The sequence below is a fragment of the Blennius ocellaris genome (assembly GCF_963422515.1).
Source record: "Blennius ocellaris genome assembly, chromosome: 21".
NCBI classification, from domain to species: domain Eukaryota; kingdom Metazoa; phylum Chordata; class Actinopteri; order Blenniiformes; family Blenniidae; genus Blennius; species Blennius ocellaris.
Window position 1 is genome coordinate 15,877,001 of NC_137670.1, and position 23,086 is coordinate 15,900,086.

Consider the following 23,086-nt stretch of genomic DNA (forward strand, 5'->3'; position numbering starts at 1 on the left):
TCTATCTCTTCAAGCCCCTTGTTAGTAAATTAAAGCGTGCTGGGTCCTCTTTTTTCTTTTTTTTTTCCCCAGGAGACAAGCAGCTATCTATATTTAACTATCTAGTTTAAAATCTGACAACAGATTTTCCGCTCCAGACATCAAGCAGTATCATCTGTAAATACGTCTCATCTTTGCCTCCTTTGCATGGTTCTCAAAATTAGAGGGCTGCTCTCCCCCCGGAGAGGATTCATGTTTGCCGTGAATACTATATTTGACACTTGTAGGCTTGACTGTTTACATTAGAAATCATCTGTAATCACCCTGTCATGTTTGAGCAGTCAGCGTGGACGGTTTTTTTTTCCACGAGGAGACTGATGTTTCAATCTGCAAAAAGCCATTAACAGCAGATTAAGCCAGCTACGTTACCGAGTCACAGTCCTCCACTGAAACTAGTGCTACACTGCCCCATTAATGTCACGGGGAGGCGAGGGCAGCACAGTGGGCCCATAAAGACGGGGTTAGTGATGGTACCTTTCTGCTGTGCAGGCAGATGTTTGCTTGATCCTCAACAAGCAGGTAATTACTGCTGTGACCGAATGACCGGGGAGAAGCGTTTATGTGGGGGTTTTGGGGCAAAATGTGTTCAAAACCCAACACTTTCGGAAACATCAGAGATACTATGAAGGTATAACAATGTGCATATAGGACAGCAACAAGAATAAAGTCAGAGACTCACTATCAGGTCGATTCAGCTGTAAATAGCAAAATACTGTAAATATGAAGCATAAATCCCTTTATTCTATCCTTTTGTTTTCCTTTAGTTGGATTGCCGTTGTGACATTCTCCCCCATAATGTTGTCTCCAGCGTGGCTGTGTCGTCCCGGTCTATCACCGTCAGTATCCGCTCCATGTTGGTTCAAAGGCTGGCATTGTGGAAAAAAACAACAACAAAAAAACCCCAAAAGAGAGAGATTGAACTTCACTACCCTTCATCTCCCTCCAAATAAAATCACGCCGATGTTACGCCCCTGGCTCAAGTGACACATTATTTTTAATATGTGCAAATTAATGTTGGATAAAAATTCAAGGTGCCACCGACCTCTAAATCTGCGTTTTTTCAAAGTGTGGGAGGACGACCTCTCCTTACAGAGCTTGACCCCCGTCACACCCCCGCAGTCCTTTATTTATTCACTCGTCCTGCTCATTCTTTGTCCCATGCCAAGTACTAATTTCTGCTTGAATGACGGACATCCCCATGTTTTGCACATTGCAACATATTTTAAACGGCTGTTATGTTCTGTAGACGATAAAAACTGTAACACTGCTTGTAGTGATTAAGTGCTTAATTTGAAATATCTTGTATGTGAAGTTACCCCCCCCCCCCACCATAGATTCTTCTTCCTGTTAATTTGAGTGAAGCAGTGTCTCTTTCTCTTCCTCCGTTCCCACACACACAGGCGCCTCAGTGCTTACAGTTTCAAGGTATTGTTTCATCGTTTGAATGGGATTGTTTTTGACTGGTCAGCACTATGGGCTAAATGATGTGTTCCCGGCTCCACGCGTCTGATTTGTTACCCGTCGGGTTCAAGCCGGGGGCGACTGTAGCAGCGCTGGTATCTCACCCTCCAGCTGGAAACGCCCCCCTCTGGCTTTCTTGCATAAACAGCATGAATCAGCACGCGAGGCTGTGGCAACTCCCCCCCCCCCCCCCCCCCCCCCATTTTTTCTTTTTCTAATAGTGACCACCCCGGCTCCAGTTTCGCAATTTCGGTGCAAGTTATTGAAGTGAACTGACCTACTCGTTTGTGAGTAGATCTCGCAGGGTGGCACGCACAAGGGAAAGCACAACACATTCATGTCTGACCCTGTTTCTTGCAGCATGGCGTCTCACGCAGCTCTCGTATCGCCACTAGTTGGGTTTTTTTTTCGAGGGATCCCTTTGCATTTGGCTGCGATAAGAATGGTTAAACATGGCCGATTGCTGGAATTATCTATATTTTTTTTGTGTTAGCCAAAACCTTTACAGTGCTGTAAGTACAATCTGAGTTACTGCAGTAATGCCATTCATTATTCTTTAATCGTCTTTATGCTTGGAGCAGGTTTTCCTTTAATACAACACACACTTTTGTGAAAATACTTTGCAATATGTTAAAAATGAATGCAAGTCAGCGTTTCTCTTAAAAGTGGCCGTCCGAGATAACTTTTATTTTTACAGAAAGCGATCTGAAAAAGGATCAAATTTGAGTATGCTGACTCAGCTTGTGATTCATCGTTCACTTCTAGCACCAGACATTTTGTTAAATCTTTATTCTATACAGTTTAGAAAATTGCAAGACCATGAAATTAAAAACTGAATGTATGGCCATCCGTGTCAATTAATAACTATGCAGGAAAAAGTTCGGAAATTTGTATTTGCAACGTTGGCAACGAATCTTGGAAGCTGTTACAAAGCCTGATTATTGCCTTTAATGATGCTGCAACGTTTAAGAAGGATTTGCATTTGTGGGATGAGCAGAAGAGCCGAGTATGTGGCTTGCCCCATAAAAGAGACTAAACAGCATTTATAAGGATGCAGATTTTGCTCCACAGAAACTTTTCTTTTACACTCCTTCCCCAGCTGAAGCGCTGCGTCTCGAAGGTCCCCATATTTTTTTGGGATTCTCTCAATAACCTTTCAGCAACTTTTAGCAGACATTGATATACTGGGTGGCCTTTTTTTATGATTTGGTCCCTGCAGCTCTGAGGAAAATCATCACTCTGAGCATAACCATGTTGTTAAAGACCAGGGCCTTCTGAAGTCAGGCATGAGTGCCACAGTTGGCACACCTCAGCATAATCATTGGCACACAAGCAGGGTCCTACTGTGATAGATGGAACACAGTCACTCCAACGGCATTGGTGCATTTATTTCTTCCTTGAAAAAACAAACTCTCCTGAATAAACTCATTGTGATTGATGAAAAGATGAGTTGCTGTTTACCCATGTGGTAAACATCTTATTGTGGATTTTTCCGACGTGATACAAGTCTCATTACAATAATCTTCCCCTACAACTTCGACTGATTAAGAAAAATTGTGGATTGAATAATGGGAAATGATCAATTTGTTTGTAGTCTTAACATGTGACTGTTTAGATCTTCGATTTGAAATGGAAGTAACAAGAATATGTTTAAAATATGCTTGATTGTGGCATTTATGGATGGATTTTGTTCTTGGTTGTCAGACGGTTCAAGAGCATTTCAAACAGTCATTCCCAATGAAAAAGGTTACCGACCCTTGTTTTAGACAAAATCTGCATTTCTAAAGTGACGGCTCGTCTTGGGAACCAGTCACATTGTCCACCTGACGGATGAGCTTCTATCCAGGCCAGACACCTTACTTCCGGGGAGTCCTGCAAAGAGTTTGTGCTCGCTTTGAATGCATATGAATGAATTAATCCAAAAGGTTTTGCCAAGAAGTGTTGAATAATCGTTAACGTTATGGGTGTAACGTTTGCCGAGGGTTTCGGTAATGAGCTGGATTGGATGTGTTCGCCAATGTTTTTCAAGTTTCCTTTTGAAACTTAACTCACTGATGTTTCTTTTTTTTTAATTCTTTTTAATTAAAAAAAAAAAAAAATAGAGATATATCAATCACAGGGAATTTCATGAAAGCAGGAATGCGTTTTTGAGTTTTAGATAATGAGTTTTAACTGTTTCGCCTGTGCTTCATGATCAACGGAATCACAGCAGTTGTACGTTATTACAGCCCGGCGTTGTCTCATGTGCCGCTTGAAGAAATGAGTGGCGGCGTTATCTCCCGTCATGTAAATTCCAAACTCGCCTATAATCCTGCTTTATCTACTTGCGTCTTCTTTCTCCCCTTTTTCTTCCAACGTCGGCTCGGGCTCATAATTACACATCTTTGATGTGTCTCTTAGGAGCGGCGCGATTACGCAGTAAGGAGATCGTGTCGCCGAGGTCATTTGACGGTGTGGGTTTATTGTCGTCTTTATTTTCCCGCCTGCACCATGTGAGGAAGCCTGGGTGTGCCCATTCTCCCGGGGTGTGATGTGAGGGTATATATAGCCGAGTGATTGACTGTATAAGCCTGTGTTGAGGGATAACGTGATGCACAGTGCATTAGGCCGGCACCAAGTGCAGCAAATCTTTTGTCAGTTAATGGTGGCTCACTGCTGTGCAGGGATGTATGAAAATCTTTAGGAGTCACTGGATTTTAAAGGATTTTATTTTAAAGTAATTGTTTCACAGCCTCGTGCTTCTCCAAAGATCGCTGCAGCACGACACTATGTAATTATAACCATTAGTAATAAACGTGTTTTTCTTCTGGTTCCAATTGCATTTAGATCCAGGAAGAGAAGATGTGGCCATTGTAATAACGTCCATCCATCTGCTTGCTGCACAGCTTTTTTCCAACTACAAACAAAGGCGGGACAACGAGACAGAAATCCTGTCCATCATAGGAAAAACACATGAGGAGACAACCAGCACCGAGATTCAACTCTGAGACTCACTTTCAAAACTCATCACTAAACTTTAAAATCCCTGTAGTATTTCAAATATTGGCGCTGGCTTTCAGGTTCTTTATTAATCATCTTTATGTCTTGCTGTGCAGAAATGGGAAAACAATCAAAATATGAACTGAACCCATGTAAAACATTCCCACACTACTATAACACACTATTTGCAAATAGTTGACTTGATCCAGTTCAAAGACACGACACACTGTAAGAAAGCCTTGCATCATATTATGAGTTGAAGGCGGACATCTTTTTTTACCATTACTTCAAGAGTTCTGTCTTTTTTTGCCATTTTAAGCCTTGCAGTTTTATTTTGAAATAACTATTAATCCCGAACCCTGTGCTAGCAAGCCGGTATAGAATACATTCTGGTAATGTTTTGATTCAGGTAGCCGTTTGTTTGCATTAATATTAAAATTCAGTAAGGTCGCACCACGGATATTTATTCGATTTTAGTCAACATTCCTACTTAATGCACAACTTACATTGGAAATCCATGTGTGCGTTAAATAATTTTAATGTTTACATTCCTTATGTGTCTCACATTAATACTTGTATTGATTCCCAGTTGTCGATTGCATTCTAAAGTGTGTTTTTCAGGGGGATACTGCACTGGTATTGCACTGGAAGCTGTACAGCTTTAGCGGTTTCTCTCCGTGGCTTTGAAACACGTAGTGTGAAGTCATTAGTGATTCCTTATCTGTACTGCGTATGTGCGTATGGCACACTTAATATCAGCCTGCCGGGCCACCATTATAGACATTATAGCCAGGTCCTTAGAAGAAATACATAAATAAAATGAAACAAACACTTTGCCCTCGCTGGGTTGTGCTTGTTTTCTTTGTTGACCCTTCACCCTTTGTTGTGCTTGAGCCCAGGTGGGTTGATGGGGAATTTGATGGATTCCCACGAGGCAGGTGCATACATCACTATAGTTATCGTCCGCTGTCGACGGAGAGCCGACCTCCTGCGATCGTACGTCTGCTGCAGAGGCCGGCCGCTCTAATCAGAATGCATCGGATCACTCGCTCATTCCTTCCTCCTCTCTGTCGTTCTCCAGAACATTAGATCCCCCCCCCCCCCTCTGCTCGCTCCCATCTTTCTTGTTCTCGTCACCTTGGCCTTTTTTTTTTTTTTTTTTTTATTTATTTAGCACGTCTTTCAACCCTCCTTTTGTCTTCGCCTTCCAGACACGCTGAGGTTTTAAAAGCCGACGGGTAACGAGAGAACTCCCCTGCTGCTTCCACGTTCCCTGTAGCCATCCCAAGCAAAGACATTACAAACTCAAGACGCATGTACATGCAAGCGTGTGAAAGTATGGAAACGTAGAGAAGGTGTTGGAAAGAAAATGACTGTGGTGTTGCTCTTGAGTTTGGTTGGTTTAGAATTTGTCTGAAATAGAGGCAGCAATGGGGGAAAAGGAAAATAATAAGAAGCTCCATGAGGAGGACACCAAAAGTTACTATGTCTTGGTAAAATGTGGAGTTTGCTCCATTGTAAGTAAAAAAGTTGGATTTCCAAGACTTGCACATGACAAATGGACATTTCCGGCTTTCACTTTAAAGGACCTGTGACGTGACAGCTTGATTACACGTGCAGTGACTTGTGTTTGTGCTACACGTTACTGTGAAGTCGATCGCTCAGTCCCCGCTGCAATAAAAAAAAAACCAACACCACATTGTCCACTCATGTTCCTCAATGCACCAGAGAGCGCGAAGTTAATGGTTCAGCGTCACTCGTGACAGCCGACCCCAGCCTCTCACCTCCTCCGCTTCAAATCAATACGCCGCGTCAGTCTCGGGGTTATTTGTGAGAACCTTAAGCCACGAGCAATTTGTGATTTTTCACTTTGCTGTTTCCATCGATCATTACATCCACCCGTCCGTCCATCCTCTGTTCTTTCTTTATTAAAATGAGGGTCACTGGAGTCCGTCCCAGCTAACGTTCAGGGTACAAACCTGGACGTCCAGCCAAGGAGCCAACGTGGAGAGACGACACAATCCTCCAAGTGAAATCAAACTGGGGAGAACATTCATACTTGGACATGCTGGACTCCATCCTGCTGGGGGGCGACGCTGACGCACCACTACACCACTGCATAGAATATTAGCATCTTCCTTCAAATGCAATCTTCAAAAATCATCTTTCATATTTTGGATGGAGAGTTTTCTCAGTTTCACTCTGTGTAGATAAAATTAGCATTTTGATTTTAATACGAGACGAACAGAGATCCAAAGGTATTGAGACGTAGGAGTTTCAAAGTTCCAGCGGATAATTTCCTTTTTACCTTCGACCTTAAACTTCCGAACGCCTTCTTGTTCTTGTTCTTCACACACACACACACACACACACACACACACACACACACACACACACACACACACACACACACACACACACACACACACACACACACACACACACACACACACACACACACACACACACACACACACACACACACCCTGCTCTGTTCAACAACAGCCACACCACAATTCACCTCCACTGGGTGACGTTGTCGTTCCCAGGGCGGAAGAAAGAAGGGGAAAAAAACCTGACTCTTAATGAATAATCCTATTAGCACATCTGGCTCGTTCCAAAAGCAGTCATTCTTTTATAGCAGAGCCATTTATTTTCTGGATGAGTGAGTACCACTCCCAGTGAGTGCAGCCATGAGAGGAGAATGCACACTTTACCTTTTGTTTTGAAAGCCCTTTTATCTCTACCTCCCCCAAAAAAAAGCTTTTTTTTTTTTTTTTTACCAGGTTTCAACATTTCTGAACAACACCTATAATGTCACTGTGTCTCAGCTTTTGTTTCCACGCTTCCAACTGTGCATACATGCTTTTCGTCTGTGTGTATATGTGTCAGTTTTCCTCCTCCTCCTCCTTTCTGGAGCACTGCTGAGTGACATGCAGCCCGATATCGCTGATTCCTAAAAATAAAGATGAGCTTTGAAGCGTTGGGGCATCACACCCATTCCTCCCAAGCCAGCCGTCACAAGTTCCCGCTGGCAGCTTGAAGGTTAAAGTGAGGCAGGCAGCGACACAGGAAGGGATTCCTGTCATTTCTTCTGACTTTCTTCCCTCTCCTGGTATTCCATACGCTTGTATTCACTTAACGTAAATGAATGAAGCAGTGGCAGCAAGTAACTTGACTGTTATTGGAATAGTACCCCACAAATGTCAAAGAAGAAGAAGAAGGAGGAGGAAAAAAAGATTCAATATCCTCCTCTGTCGTACTCTATTATTCCTCCTAGACAATCATTGCTTCCTTTTCTTCCATATCCCCTCTTTATGTATCTTCATCTGTTTCCCTCTGACTTCCTCTCGTGTGTGAAAAGTGAAATGGAGCGCAGGGGAGATTGTATCAGAGTGCTGATGTGAGCCGGGGGGGGGGGGTGTTGAGGGACTGACGTGCATTTTGTGTGGTATTGAAGGGCAGTTCATATGTGAGCCTCAAGTCTTCCCCTCACACACACACACACACACACATCCATGCACCAATAATCTGTGAGGGGATGGTGACTTCACCCACTTCATTAATCTAGATTAGTCTTCAGTTTCGGTCCTTCATCAGATGCGGCCAACTGTCTGATGTCCGGCTCTCATTACTTATTCCGTTGTGCTGCAAGCCGCTTTCCTTTCAAAGACCGTAGCCCCCATACAGAGGATGAAAGCTCCATGCGCAATTCAGATTTCTTTAGATATCACTGTGTTTTTATGTAATGCTCACTCAGCTGCAAAACTGAAAGGAAATGCAGCATCATGCAAGGTCTCATACGTAAGCACCGTCTCAGCTGTGCATGCCGATCCAGTCAGGGTGAATCTAGATCACAATCCTGGTTTGAAAAAAAAACCAAAAAAACAAACTGACCTGCCAGGTTTGATAAATGTCAGCAGAGTTCTGGTTTTCCTTATTCGCAGAAGTCATTCTTAAGATCTATTCTTAAAGTTTTTTTAAAGTGACTCATTTGTCCTTCCTGAACCAGCAGAAGCGACTGAACGCAGAATCACCTCCTTTCATCTGCCACTCATATTCCATGTTCGACCAGCTGACTAAACGGGGAGATCTTTAGGAAAGAAAATCCACACGGCTCATCCAGGGCTGAGTCCCCGCTGAGCCAGTACATTTCTTGGATTTCCCTCTCCAGGGGGTTATTCGAGCGAGCGCACTCCCCCCCCCCCCCCCCCCCCCCCCCCCACCCGCTGCAGCCGCAGGCTTGAGGTGAAGCCGAGGAGGCAAGGACAAGGAGACGGAGGGGGCAACTTACCTCAGACTGTGAATTACTGACGCGAAGGGTGTGATAGCCTCGATCCCCGGTGATGCCCATGCATGCCCGTCTCCTTAGTTGAAGTAGAAGCGAGCTGGGGGACGAGGCTACGCCATGGCAGAAGTTGAGAGGCGGTGGCACGCAGGCAGAGCGGGGGAGCGGCAGGAGTTGGAAGAGTTGTTGCACATCTGCGTCCTCCGATCCAGTGGCGCGTGGTTCCTCCAAAGCCCCAGACAGAGTCAACGCTCCCCCTCGCTTTCCCTCCTCTCCTCTCCTCTCCTCTCCTCTCCTCTCCTCTCCTCTCCTCTCCTCTCCTCTCCTCTCCTCTCCTCTCCTCTCCTCTCCTCTCCTCTCCTCTCCTCTCCTCCGCTCCGCACGGTGCCGGCACGAGCGCTGTGGCTGAACTCCGGACGCCTCAGTGGTGGAGCCCACGCAGGCAGAATATCCCCATCGTGCCGCTGCAGTTCTGCTCCCTGGCTTTCTCTGCTTTCCTGTTTGTGTGTGCGAGTGTGTGGAGTGAGAGAGCGAGAGAGAGAGAGAGAGAGAGAGAGAGAGAGAGAGAGAGAGAGAGATTAAATGAGAGGGGGAGGGAGCTGGGAGGAGGGAGACCAAGTGCAGAGGCAGGAGGGAAGGGTGCAGTGGAGGAAGTGCAGCTCTCGTAGTTTTCGGCAGGTTCATGCAGCTTCTTCTTTTATCTCATCACCACTTAGAGGTGGTTTTTAAATTTTTTGAAGTGGCCTCACTTGCACAAAGACCATGTTTTCATCCTGACTTCGAATCGTCGAAGCTCTGATTTGTTTTATCAGAAACAAGATTTAGATTCCTTTCAACTATGAATGGAGTGGATCTGTTGAGCAACACATACAGATGTGGGTGAGATTTGACCACGCGGCCTATACACCTGTTTTTTGGGGGTTTTTTGGGGGTGGATTGCTTACCATCTCCACAGAGTGACTCTTCTCATGGATTATCAACCTTGAGAGTTTCAGTTCAGTTCACTTCCAGAGTCCATTCGCCGTCTGTTGTCCTAATTTCCGCGAGTTGTCACTGCCTTTTTCTTTATGTGGGAAGACAAATCCATCTGTTTGCCCCCCATCCTCTCAAGATCTCTCCTCAGCTATTTATCCATCTGTCAGGACTTGTGCCGTCTGTGCAGGAAAAGACCCGTTTTTCATCTGAGAAATGTGCACTTTCCCCTTTTACACAGCGTGCCATCGTAGTGTTTGCGTGAACTAAAAAAAACAAAGTGTGGGAGATAACGCATGTGGCAAAACCTGGTCATATTAAAAGTGTGGCTTTCTGTGTCGGGTCGGATGTTTTCGGAGCCACAGCTCACCCTTGTTCTCGTAACAGGGAAAACCTGAGTTCTTCTTCAAGCCTCAGGTACCATGGTAATGAGCTGCAGCTCTCCAGACAGCAGCTGCTGTGATGTGTACGTGTGTACACGTTCGTCTTACCTCTTTGGGATTCTTTTTTTTTTTTTTTCCTGGTATAAACACCGACCTTGCCAGGACCATTAGTTCTCATGGGAACCAAAGCCAAGCCCTAATGAGGCAAAATGTCTTTTCTGAGGTGTAGGCTGAGGTTGGGTATAAAGCATGAATAAAGTATGGTTATGCTTGAGTTTAAGTATGGCAGCTCTCTGTGAGTGGAATTCTGTGCAGTGTAATTAAAAAGGAAAAAAAACCGATGAATCAAATTTGAGCTTCTGCAACGAGAATTTCTTGTTAATGGCTTCCAACCTTGTGTGAAAATTAATTTTAGTTGTAATACAAAAACCTAAATCAAATCAAAAGCCGGTCATTTCTATTTTTAAATAGAAAATACTGTTTGTAACACCTGTCCTTTCTTATTCTGGACCGTTTTTTGTCTTGGGGGAACAATTTTCACACCATACCTTGTTTATGGCTTATTTCATTATTGTGCTTTTAGAATTAAGTGCATTTCCCTATTGATATGGACTTTTGTTAAAAGAGATCTCATTATCTCTACATTTTAGTTGTACATTTTTCTTTTCTTTTGGAGTGAATAACTGAACATTCAATATGAAAGTCTGATGTTGAAAAGCACAAGAAACTGTTTTTGACAGGTTCTCCATCAATCATCCATCCATCTATCCTGCCACATGCAGCATTCATCTGCTAACAGCTGGGCGTCTGATCCAGCTGTGCTAATATGAGCCAAAACATATTTATGAGATTGACATTGGGGATTATGTCATACATGCCTCCCTTCACCTTGCGGTTATGCTGCCTCGCACCTCTCTCAGATAGATCTTTTTTTTTTTGTGACACAATAGAAAGTTTTGCGATTGTCGTTTTTTCAGCCCTCATCTCATCTCACTTCTCTCCAACGCGGCATAAAATACCTGTTTCCTGACTGACCGCGCCTTCCAGGTGCTAAACATTGCACTCCAAACTCAACACGCGCTTTACGAGACTGGCTTGTTGTTCCGGAGTGACAGAAACGTATCTGCTCGGCGGCCCTGTTATTGTTCTTTCAGGCTGCAGGCGAAAGCCGAATAGTGTTTGCAAAAGTTTGACCTTGGAAGAATCCCAGCGCTTAGGAGGTGTTACAGATCTGAACGGGCGATAATGGCATTTGTTTTAAGACACGGACGTCTTCTGGGAGGCGGTGTCAACTGTACGTTGGGATCAAATTGGCTTTGCCATTTTCTTTTATTGGAAACAGCTCAGCGATCTGCTTGTGTAAGCAAACTGTTTCTCAGATGGATAAACCGGTGCCAGTGGACAAGTGACTCTCCCCTCCTATTGATTTCATTACCTGGAAGCCGAGCCCCCGGGGGAGTCTCATCGGATGCCCCTGCCGCTTGCATGTACAATATAAACAACAGTCACCAGTGGAACCAGTGTTTTCTCTGGGTCTCTTTCTGCAGTCTAATACAATTGTAAATTGATTTTGTGCTTTGCAATTGTGCAACTGTAATACCACTGATTTGTGCGCGGTAATTACTCGCTAATCCACAAATTAGCTTTACCATTCTTAACCAACTGGTATGTTCTTTTCACACACACATATATATATATATATATATATATATATATATATATATATATATATATATATATATATATATATATATATTCCTCTTTAATAAAGAAGTCTCCACTAACCTTTTTATCCATTAAATCATCTGCGACTGAGCGCGTTCATCCACACAGGGTGCCTGAGAGTGCCGAGTGCCATACCTGTATGAACCCAAATTACTAGATGGAGAAAAGAGCTGTCAATTTATTGTGTCTTCGATCTCCCGGGAACGCGAAATAAAAAGTTCTGTGTACATGTGTAACGACTCGTATGTGAGTACTGGAGCTGACATGATGTGACTGCTGTGTCGCGGTGCTGCCCCGGCAAGGCTCTGAGACCGACGAGCAAAGCTTAAAAAAAATGTTCCTAGCAGATACGTCAGACAGAGTGTGTCCCCATCTGCTGCAGTCTTTTGGTCTTTTCATCAAACGCGCGTACAAAGCTGGCTCCCAAGCCGCCCCCTGGGAAAAAAAAAAGCATCGAGTGTGAAGTCATTGAAAGGAAATCACTGAAATGAAGTAAAGCACACAATTACTGAGGATTCTTGTCAAACATGTTGCAAAAAAAAAAAAAACAACTACAACAAAAAAAAAAAAAAAAAATTTTTGGCAGAAACTGCAAGCGTGGAGTTGATGGAAGCGTGGCGTCGGGTTTCCTGTTCTGCAGTTTGAACATGTTCTGTCTTGTCAACTCTTCTCCTGCTTCCAGCGATGCCCGAAAAAAGAATTGTGAGCGTCCGGCTCTGCCCAGGGGCTCAGTCGCCACTAAAAGCTTGTCCCCAACCACAACTTGTAAAGCCGGTTTTGACCTTTAATAACAAATAGTCTGCCGGACATGGCTTCAAGACATGAAAACACATTATTGACCTACACAATCCCCCCCCCGTGCTCCAATCCATCCATCCAATCTGCCACACTGACCAGGAAATGGTCGGTAACATCCATTTCCTTTGCGGTCATTGATGTATCCCTGGCGTCAGCCACCCTGTGTTCTGCCCCCGAAAGAAAGTGGCCTTCGCTCATCTGGGTTTCCCGTATAAATTAAGATGTCTGTTCAATGAAGTAAAGCCCTCTGATGTATTAGGGTGTGAAAGTGCCTCCTCAAGCTTGTCTAAGTTTGGATGCTGTCAGGACGAACGGCACAACGGGTCACTTTCATGGCTGGCTGCCCAGGGCGGCCCGCGCTGATTATCTATCTCTATGTATTCTGAAGTGTTTACGTGGACGGAGCCACGTGTGATGTGTGCTTCCCGCCGTCACGACACAAAGAAGTGCAGATGGTTTCAGCCGGGGCGATTAACAGTTCCCTCACTCTCGTCCATTGGCTGACCCTTCTGCCTGCCACCTCGTCGGCCCCATGTTGGAGCCAAGTGGGCTCGCTGAATTCTGTGTCGGGGGCCAAATAAATTGTGTGGACCAGCTCAGCCTCCCTTCGCCAGGCCAGTTTCAGAAGTGCAGGAGTGCAGCCGCCTGTCGACCTCTCGCTTTCTTTGTCGGTGTGTGTGTGTGTGTGTGTGTGTGTGTGTGTGTGTGTGTGTGTGATGGCGGTGGACGGATGCTGTGGCACAATTCAATTATGAAGTTATTTGTGCTTCTATAAAACGGGGGTCACCGTTACATCACGGTAGAAATCCTTTGTGCAATTGTTGCTTAAATACATCATGATGAAATATTGAGGCTTTGGACGTTAAAAGATCAATAACAAAGAACTCTTTCAAGCAGTTCATTCTGGAGAAATGTTTTGTATTTGCACATCAGAAAAAGCGTTGTTGTTTTTTGGGGCTATTTTTGCTACTTTGGCCATACTTATACTTGTGTTGACATTGGGTGACGGTGTTGAGTCAGTTTGTAATTGGATGGAGGTGCAGATTGCATCCAGTGGGAAAATAGAGAACACCTGCTTATTGGATGACATTAGATTAAACTTTATAGTCAAGATTACATCCAACCTGTATACAACGGATGAGATGTGTGTCTATAGGAATTTCTACTGTTGCAGGTAACAAGGTATGAATATGACTACAACATGTGTAACTATACAGTCCTGCAGCTTATGGTGGAGACTGCACCCCTCTGTTGTAGCCCTTGTGTTAATTATTCCTCAAGCTCTTTCTTTAAGTAACTAAATACACCATCTTGTGGTGTAAACTTGTACTGCAATACTGAAAGAGCTGGCTCAGTTTGGTAAATGTACCAAACTTTTCCTTTTTTTTTTTTTTATGTGGTGAGGGACCATTAATGCCATTCATGTTTGAAAAGAAATTGCTACTTTTAAAGGGGTTTCGATCCATTAACCAACAATATGTTATGTTTTATTCAAATGAGAAGGAATGTTCGGAGACTTTTCTTTTTTTTTCTTTTTATGACCTTTATGATTTAGCAGTGCCAGCATAAGAACTTAGTCTTCATCCGTCCCAGGCTGAAGAGCACAGTGCCCATGTGAGGTTTCTGTGAACTCGTGTAATTCCCGTCGTAATGAGCCAACACATTTGTGCTGCTTCAGGCTCGGGGCTAATAGAGAGGAGGAGGAAGTCGTTCTGATCCCTGTTGGGCGTCACACCCCGGTCCTCATCTTTCTCTTTGCTCCCGTGTCAGTTTCCTCTCCTCCCGAGACGTATGGAGGCGTCGGGTTCGGCCCTCTACGGGCCGAGCTGCCATTTCCCCACCGGCTTAATTAAACACTTAAAACAACGCTCCGTTAATGGGGCAACCCTTCACTGCTGGAGCAAACATCAATTTCTGCTTCTCTGCTGTGAGGCACTAAAGTGAGATGAATGATGTGAAGGACGCAGGCTTGAGACGGCCCTCTGATGGATCCGGTCCTACCCTCTAATCACCACTCCTTCCTTTCTGCTCAGATTTGCCCCGAAGCCCGAGAAGGATACGAAGGTTGGGAAATCCGCAGACCGAGAACCGGTGATGAATACCACTCGTAAAGTTGCCATGTTCTTTTTGGAAATAGTTTTCTGCGGATAATTATTTGATGAGATCTCAATAGGTAGTCAAGTTCTAATAGTTTCCATACGCATCTTCAGCTTGTTTTTAATCTATTCTTTTATTGGTACTTCATCACCTTTAGTGGTGGCTTATTGATTATAGTAAAAATTTGAATTTACTATATGAAGTCATGAGTTGTTGGGGTTTTTTTTCCAATGTGATTTCTCCCTAAAAACAATAAATACTAATATTAAATTTAACATTGAGGTTCATTTTCAGTCATGAATGGATTTGCAACTAAACTACAATATTGTGTGTGGGGGGGGGGGGTGTTAATATATTATAGTTCATCTGTTGTAGGTAGAGGAAAAAAATTAATTAATTTAATTTCATCCTCACCTGTATAAATAAATGCAATAGTTTCCAAACTGCTGCATGCACAATGGCTTTGCACAAACGTGCGAACGATCACGTGAAACAATAGCTGCGCTTTAGCGCGTCACAGAGAATTTGTTGCTTTTCTGCATTTTCCATTTTCCCGATTTATGTCCGAGTTCAAGGAACTGAACAGAAGAAACATTATCAGTTTGATGGCAACATTTCTATCGTGGATGAAAGGGCTTCCTTTGTACTACGACAATTCAATTAAATCCAGCCTTGAATTAAAACAAATCTCAACTCATTCTTCAACACTTGTGCACAGAGCAACACACACAAATGTGAAGTAACCTTGACATAAAAACACTGTACGGATTTTTAAAACCTATGTTTGTTTTTTTTAACTTAATTTTGTTTTTCTGTCAGCTCCTCTACAGCCACCACCTCAGTGTGTCATATTACTCGGATATACCCAGATTTAAATCTGAATTGTTGCTGAAGAGGCTTTAAAAACCCAAAAAACCCTGTCTTATGGTACAGATTTCTTTATTTGACTTCCCTCCATCCTCCTTTTTCTTCCTCTCTGAAATAAAAGCCCTGTCAGTGTAATAGTATTGGATTTATTCCAGTCATATCGGTGGAAGTGTAGAGAGTGAGCGGACTTGCTGGCGTTATGAGTTCCCAAAGTTCACGCCAAGCGCCGCTCTTCACTATAATGGAGCAGGTCGGATGGAAAGAGCCACCTGAACTCTCGACCACAACTTTTTACTTCCCGTGTTGCCCCACGCCTCCATTCCTCCCAATCCTCCCCAAGCAACTGTGTGTGGCACGTGCTTTGCAGCAATTAAAGTTTAATCGCTTCACAACAAGACGGTTTATATTTTACATGGGGTACACAAGACACGGCGTGCTGTAAATACGCTCGCAAGCTTCTCCGCCTGTATTTCTTTTGTCATCAGCCAGCTGATCTCCACGCCCCGAGCCGCTATTGCATTTGCTTTAGAAGCTTAAGATCCATTCATGAGCAGCGTATTACAGGATAAAATCAATAGTGACGTTGGCTGATGTATGGCCGCGCTGCTGGCAGTCTTGATTGAATGTTGGCTGGAAGCTTAAGGGGCTTACGCTGCCGCACGCTGCCTTGCAGCCGTACGGCAGGCCCCACACTGGGGCTTGCAGCGTGTAAAGTTTGCTCAAGGCTCTTTTGTCTTGGGGATTCGTTCCCCGCTGAAGAGATGGAAGGAATGAACAAATGTGGGATACCCTCCAGCTGATCTGGCCTCTCTCTCTCGTCGGCGTGGTGACGGGAGTCGCAGCAGCAGCTGACTTCTGAAGGCCGCTGCCTGCTTTAAAGCGCTCGCTCCTTATACTAATAAAGTGACTGCAGCGTCTTTGAACAATGCTCCAGTTGCACCACTGCTCTTCTCACAGTATCTCAGCACATGCCCGTTCGCCAAATACAAATCGTCCACAAATGCTTTTCGACTCTAAATTTGTCTGGTCGTTCGGTGCTGATGATCTTAAGCTGACTCGGGCTTGCATGCCCTCGCAGAAGAAAGAGCGCTGCCCTGAGCTTTAAAAAGGTTTTTTTTTTAAATTAAAACAGTGAAAGACAAGAAAGTACAGGCATGATGTCACATTCTGTGTCGACTTTACATGTTCGTCTTGGGCTTTTTTTTCCCCCTCCTCGGTTCAAAAGTGTCTTTGAGGTTGGTTGGTGACTCCAAACTGCCCGTGGGTGTGGTTGTGAGTGTGTGGGCTTGTCTGTCTCTGTGCGTTTGCTCTGTGACGTGTGAGTGGCGACTTGTCCATGATGCAGTCTGCCGTTGCCTGTGGCCAGCTGGGAACCTCTCCAGGACCACTGAGTGGATGAAACAATAAAGAAGATGGATAGGCGGATGGATGGGATGTGCTGAAAGACGGAGCTTGTTGCTTTTCTTCAGAGTTCCCCCGTTTTAGAGGAGCTTCTTTATCCTTAAATCTCATCTGCTCACGAGGTTTTCCAGCTCCCAGAGTGCTGTTGAGAGCTGGCGCTGTCGTTCTTCCTTCAATAGCGTGGTCCCTGTCCAAACAGGGGGTCCCGTCATAGTTGTGCAAACAATCAGCGCCACGCCGCCAATATAGAACACGTCTGCTTAGTAGGTTTGGATGCGTCAGGGAATAAACTGTCACCTGTAAATCCTGCACATCTTAGCGCTTATCAGGCTCAGACTTGTTAATCTGGATGTGCTTTAATGCATTCTCATCAAAACACTTTTAATTACTTTCCATTATCTACAATGCGTCTTTGATTGGCTATAGTAGTTGAGGTAAAGCTGCAATAAAGGTATAATGAAAGTAAAACGGTGAATCAGTCGAGTGTGCTCTTGCTCTTTAAAAGTATTTATGTAAATCGCGTAACTTCTCGGACTTTTAATTAGTCCTGCGTCCCGTGTTGCTTAATAGGAAACATCTGTGTCCATCTGCTTTCCTTTTGTTCTCGGTGGCTTGATTATCGTGCGCGGCTGAATAAATCTCTTTCATGTGAATTCATCTTCCATCTTCAGTAGCCCTTCATGCAGCTCCGGGTCTTGGTCACAGACCACACAAAAAAGAGCCGGACAAACAAACACATGAAGACGTCGGTATTCCACTTACTTCCTCCGTAACGTTTCAGGCTTTGTTGCTACTTAAAAAGGATCGACACCCGACTGGCAGGAGCGCCGTCTCCTCTTCTTGGGGGACCTCACACACATTATAATCAGCGGAGACAAAAAAAAAAGAAAAAAGAGCTGCGGAATGAAGGGCATGGGGTTAATGAGATCACACGTGGAGTCAGAGTCCCTACCTTTTCACACTCAAAAAGTGAATCCTGCTTCACCACTCATATCCAATCAGCTCTGCAAGTCGGCGGCCATCAAAATCACCGGCTTGGGCGACTCCGTCCTCAGTCTTCCATTTGAACTTGATTGTGTATTGAATGTACCTCTTTCTTCTCCCCCAGGGGAGCTTTGTGGCCAGCATGACGGCGACGCTGAGGCAGATGGACGACTATCATTACGCTCATCTGATCAGCACCTTTGGCAAGATAAGAAGTGATGTGGTGGTGAGTGCAGCTTATCAGTGTGTTGGTGTGTGCCGGGCGACACTCTTCAGGCGACATTGTCATGTAATGGCTTTAAATGCTGACCCCCTGTAGCTCAGGTCACTTTGCTGTGTCTTTTCTAGAAATCAAAAGTTAGATTACATCTGGTACAAGTATATATATATATATATATTTTTTTTTTTTTTTTTTTTTTCCCCCTCCACAACAAAGTATGAAATTGAATTTCTGTAAATCCTTGCTCTGGGGCCGCTCCATCTACAGCATGCTTTCTGTGACTGGAGCTCCCGAGGGAAACAGATCACTTGTTGCAGCCAAGAAGCTGTGGAAGAGGGATAAGTCTCTCGGTTTGCGGGTTTCCGCTTTGAATAATTCTGCCCTCAAAGCGGTATTCCTCGAGTGTCTGATGCCGGTTACTCTCCTTTAACAAGACAAAAAAAACAAACCCCGGCTGTTTGCTTTTCTCCTGCGAACACACGTTTCACTTTCATAAGAACATTTGATGAGTAGATAAAGCATTATAAAAAAAAACAAATGTGACAGATAATTAAGCGTCACTTTGTTAGATTGCTGCTTCTTCATATTTATTACAAGTGAGGGGGGCTTATGTTGACATCCTGAAAAACATTCATATTTATACGTGGGCGTCACAAGAAATCAAGACAATAGACCTGTCTGACCTTCATAATTGTACACGGGGCATATTTGTCTTGGTCCAATAGCAGGATATGCTATCTCTGTGATGAACTTGGATCTTCCAGCAGATTTATTGTCCCTGAAGCTGCTGTGGGCCTGTACACATTTCAGAGCTGGCTGGAGCCCAAATGACTTTGTTGTTTTGCAGGTTTCCTCTGAGCACACGGGGCCAAAGCACAGGGATCCATCCATCCAGAGTTGTACATCCACGGCCAGAAATAGATTTACATGCATATTAATGTTGTAGGTATTTATCTGGCACTGATTTGAAATGGAAGCTGTCATGGTTGCATCCAGCAGACTGAACATAGAGTTTTGCTTTTTGTATTATTTGACGTACAAAACTATTAAAGGAAAATATACTTCAGGGCGACAATAGCAAAACTGCATGGCGATCATCTCTGTCAAGAGGAACAATCACATACATACTTTAAAGTCACCAATCAGCCTCATAATCAGGTTTTTTTTAGACTGAAAACCACCACACCATATTGCAGCCCCCAATTTGACTGTAGGATCATTTTCTTTGGAGGTTGGAGCTTTGCAGTATTTTTGTCCTCAGCGGCAAACCTGGTTCCGATCTTTTATCCGCTTAGATATGTTTTTATAATCTAATGTGGTTCAGGGTCACAGCCTCAAAACAATCGATCAAACTTGATTTGCATGGCGCTTTTCACACAAGGTTGCAACACAAAGTGCTGAATGAAAAAAAAACAACCAAAGCAATCCCCAGATAGAAACTCCCACCACAGTCCCATAAACATGGAAAACACAAGAGACAGACCCTCTCTCACACGCTCATATTCATGACCACCATCGATTTAGAGAAGCCAAACCTCCACACACGCGTCACGTGTTTATGGGTAATCGGAGGAAACAAGTACGCATGAAAATCCCACGCCTGCTACGAGAGAACGTGCAAACTCCTCACAGAAGAGCCCCAAACCCAGAATCCAATGTTCTTGCCAACCCAGCATTGCAAAACTGACCATTATTACTCCTGTCAAAGCCTCATTTCTATCACAAGTCGCTGCTTGTCCACATTATTTTGTCAAAGAAGTGAGCAGGGTGTAAATATCTACATTATGATGGAGAAAACTGTATAACCCCATTAAATCATTGAATACTTTCTTCTTTTTTTTATGAAAAAGTATAGAATTAAAGAGAAATCATGTCAGCATTTGACCCCACATTACGAGTTAATAGCTATATTAATCTTTCCTGTTCCTGTTACTTAAAAGGCCGCCCGACAGTTTCAACACGACAGCTGTAACTCCACTGGAGCACAGTTTGACCATTGTGAAGATGCTCAATTGGCGCCGAGTGGCGCCAAGTGAAGATAATACACAAGTCACCTTGACCTTAAAAACTAATCTCAAAGCTCAACTGCCTGAAAGCCACAAACTCCTAACAGTCCATTTCAGATTGCTCTTATCTTGGGGGGTGCAAATAATAACTGTTTATTTTGAAATCTCTCTCTCTCTCTCTCTCTCTCTCTCTCTCTCTCTCTCGCTCTCTCTCTGTTACAGGATTTCCTGATGGAAACATTTATCATGTTTAAAGATCTCATTGGAAAAAATGTGTACCCCTCCGACTGGATCATAATGAACATGATGCAGAATAAGTAAGTACGCCGCCGCCGAACACACGCCCCGTGCACACAAACGCACACGCAGCGTTAAAACTCCCCACGCTGTTGTTGCTAAGGAACAGCAGTCGGAAGTAGGTGGGAATATTTTCCCGTGTTTTTCTCGCCATGCAAATATCGGCACAAGGCCTCAGCAGTGCAGCAATCAGATGAGCAGTCAGTGCAGCCGCAAACAATCACATGAATTATAGATGCACTGGTGTACGCTGCCTGCTAATCTCCAAACTTAGTCTCAGCATCTTTGTACTTTCTTGCTTGTGCTGCTGTGGCTTTCTGTTTTATTAATGCGAACCTTGCCCGGTTCCCTTTTCTTTCATTTTTTTGGGGGGGAAAATATTAAAAGAGATAAATTGTGTGTTGCACCTTCGGAGTTTCGTCTTGAGCTTTGTTTTTGTGAACTTGTCATAGGAAGTTAGAGCTGAATGGGATTTAAAGAGGTTCTTTTTTGTTTTATCGATGCAGTCTTTAATTTGTACCTTTTTAGATAAGACGTTACCAGAATTTAGTAGTTGTTTATCATGCCGTGACACCACAGCTGCATGATTTAAACTGTGATGCAACACAAGACAAGAACCGGAGGGATTTATAAATGACGTGTTTATTATTTTGCATAATAGACTCATTTTTGTGGTGGTTTTGAGCCATTTATACTTGTTCAGGTACTTAGTAACTTCTTATCTCATGATAATACTATGAACAATTTCAATTTGTCCACATACATTAAGCCAGCCACACAATATGACAATAACTTCACGAAACATCTGTCAGCTGTCCATCACATGTTGTATGTATGCAAGTTCATTCTATGTCAGAAATGCCCGTGTGGATCCACTCAAACCCAGTACAAATGTATCTTTGCTCAAATTTTAATCCAGACCTGACCAAAGGCATTGACCCAAACAATTTCCTTTATTTATTTGTTTGTTTGTTTGTTTATTTTTTAAGTTTATGGTTGTCCATAAAAAAATTACATTTTTAATGCTTACATGAGAATTAATATTAGATCTAAAACTAAATGTGACAGTACAGCAATACATGATAATTTGTCTTTTTTTTTTATATATATTGTTTAAAGGGAATAAAGACTCTCCTGCAGTTATTTCAAGAATCCCTGTAGTTTCTAATACCTGCAAGATGTGAAACATTTGCTTCTGTTGCATGTGCCATAAATAATCCACTTGGCATTATGCAAACACATCTATCTGATTAGATTGACTTTATGCAATTCAAATTCTATTAACATTGGACTGATCGTATTGACACATCGGATTGCTTCTAAATGCCGGGGCCTCGTGCAGATCTGTTGCAAAGCACAACTTCTTAATATCGATCGGGTCAGGGCAACCTCACACAGACAGACAAACAACCACACGCGCCCACAGTCACAACTTGGGGCAATTTGGCATGTTTTTGGACTGCTGGAAGAAACCCGCACACGTTCACACTCCCCGTAAACTGCTGCGATAAAACTGAAAATAAGCAGTACAATACAGACATCATGTCAAATCCTTTGAACCAAAAAAAAAAAACCCAGTAAGAAGCATTTGTCCTATATGACAAAAAAAACCAACAAGTTTGTTCCTTGTAGGAGAACTTGCACCAATCAGACAAAAATTAAACATTTAAAAACAAGATATTCAAACGTAGAGGCTGGCGATCTGAAAGCGATGGAACAGGTGTGCAGCGTATAGCGGCAGCAGCCAGCCGACTGAGCGGCCCAGCCTTTCCAAAGCCATTCAAACATCATTGCCAGCGAGGACATTCGACAAGAGATTGCGCCGCTGCTCAATTGCGGTGCTATTGCTTTCATTAGTCTGTTTGATTGCTGCGAGGCAGATTCTCATTGGAATTCAAAAAACAGCGCTCTGGAAAAACACAGTCAGACACCTGGGTCACAATGCAGGAGACATCAGTGGAGCTTCGTGAGGATTACCCCCCCCAATACCCCCCCCCCCCCCCCAATACCCCTATCACCATCACCACCACCCCTGCAGGTGTGTAAATCACATCTGCTCAGCTGTAGACTAACCCATAGGAGCAACACATGAAACACACAAGCGACGCACACTCCCCTCGTGTGCAGTCGCTGGACAAAAGGAGCTCGTTCAACCTCCTCGCGCCCCGTTATGATCCCCGTACTGTCTTGAGCAGATTTATGGACGTGATCATCGCCGCACAGCAGCCAGCCGTTCATTCGCACCCCGTGCTTTGCGGTATTCCAAACGCTTTATTTTTCGACTCGCAGACGGGAGGCCAAATATGTAGTCTCCCATGGCGACGTTTTTTGAGTCTATTTGTGCTTGTTTGTGGCCGCCAAAAGATTAATCTGACAATTTCAGTCGGTGGGTTCAGCCACTTGCTTCAGTCGGAGTGTGGTAGGAAGCGCATGAAACACAAGCCCGTCCAACTGATCTGGCGGTCTTTACAGCGAAGCCCGCTGGAATTCTCCAGGTGGTTTTTTTTTTGTTTGTTTTTTTTTGTCACAACAAATTAGGAGAACACCTTTGCTGCGTTCTGGCCGAATA

At 43.8% G+C, this 23,086-nt stretch overlaps 1 protein-coding gene across 2 annotated transcripts in view; it reads left to right on the forward strand.

The window, feature by feature from the left end:
- dock1 (dedicator of cytokinesis 1) overlaps positions 1–23,086 on the forward strand; it is a 175,682-nt gene that overhangs the window by 97,371 nt on the left and 55,225 nt on the right. For both annotated transcript variants that reach the window (XM_080517321.1, XM_080517322.1), the window contains exons 28-29: positions 18,119–18,220; positions 20,443–20,537. In XM_080517321.1, the coding sequence (XP_080373447.1) occupies positions 18,119–18,220; positions 20,443–20,537 (197 nt within the window). The remainder of the gene's footprint in view (positions 1–18,118; positions 18,221–20,442; positions 20,538–23,086) is intronic.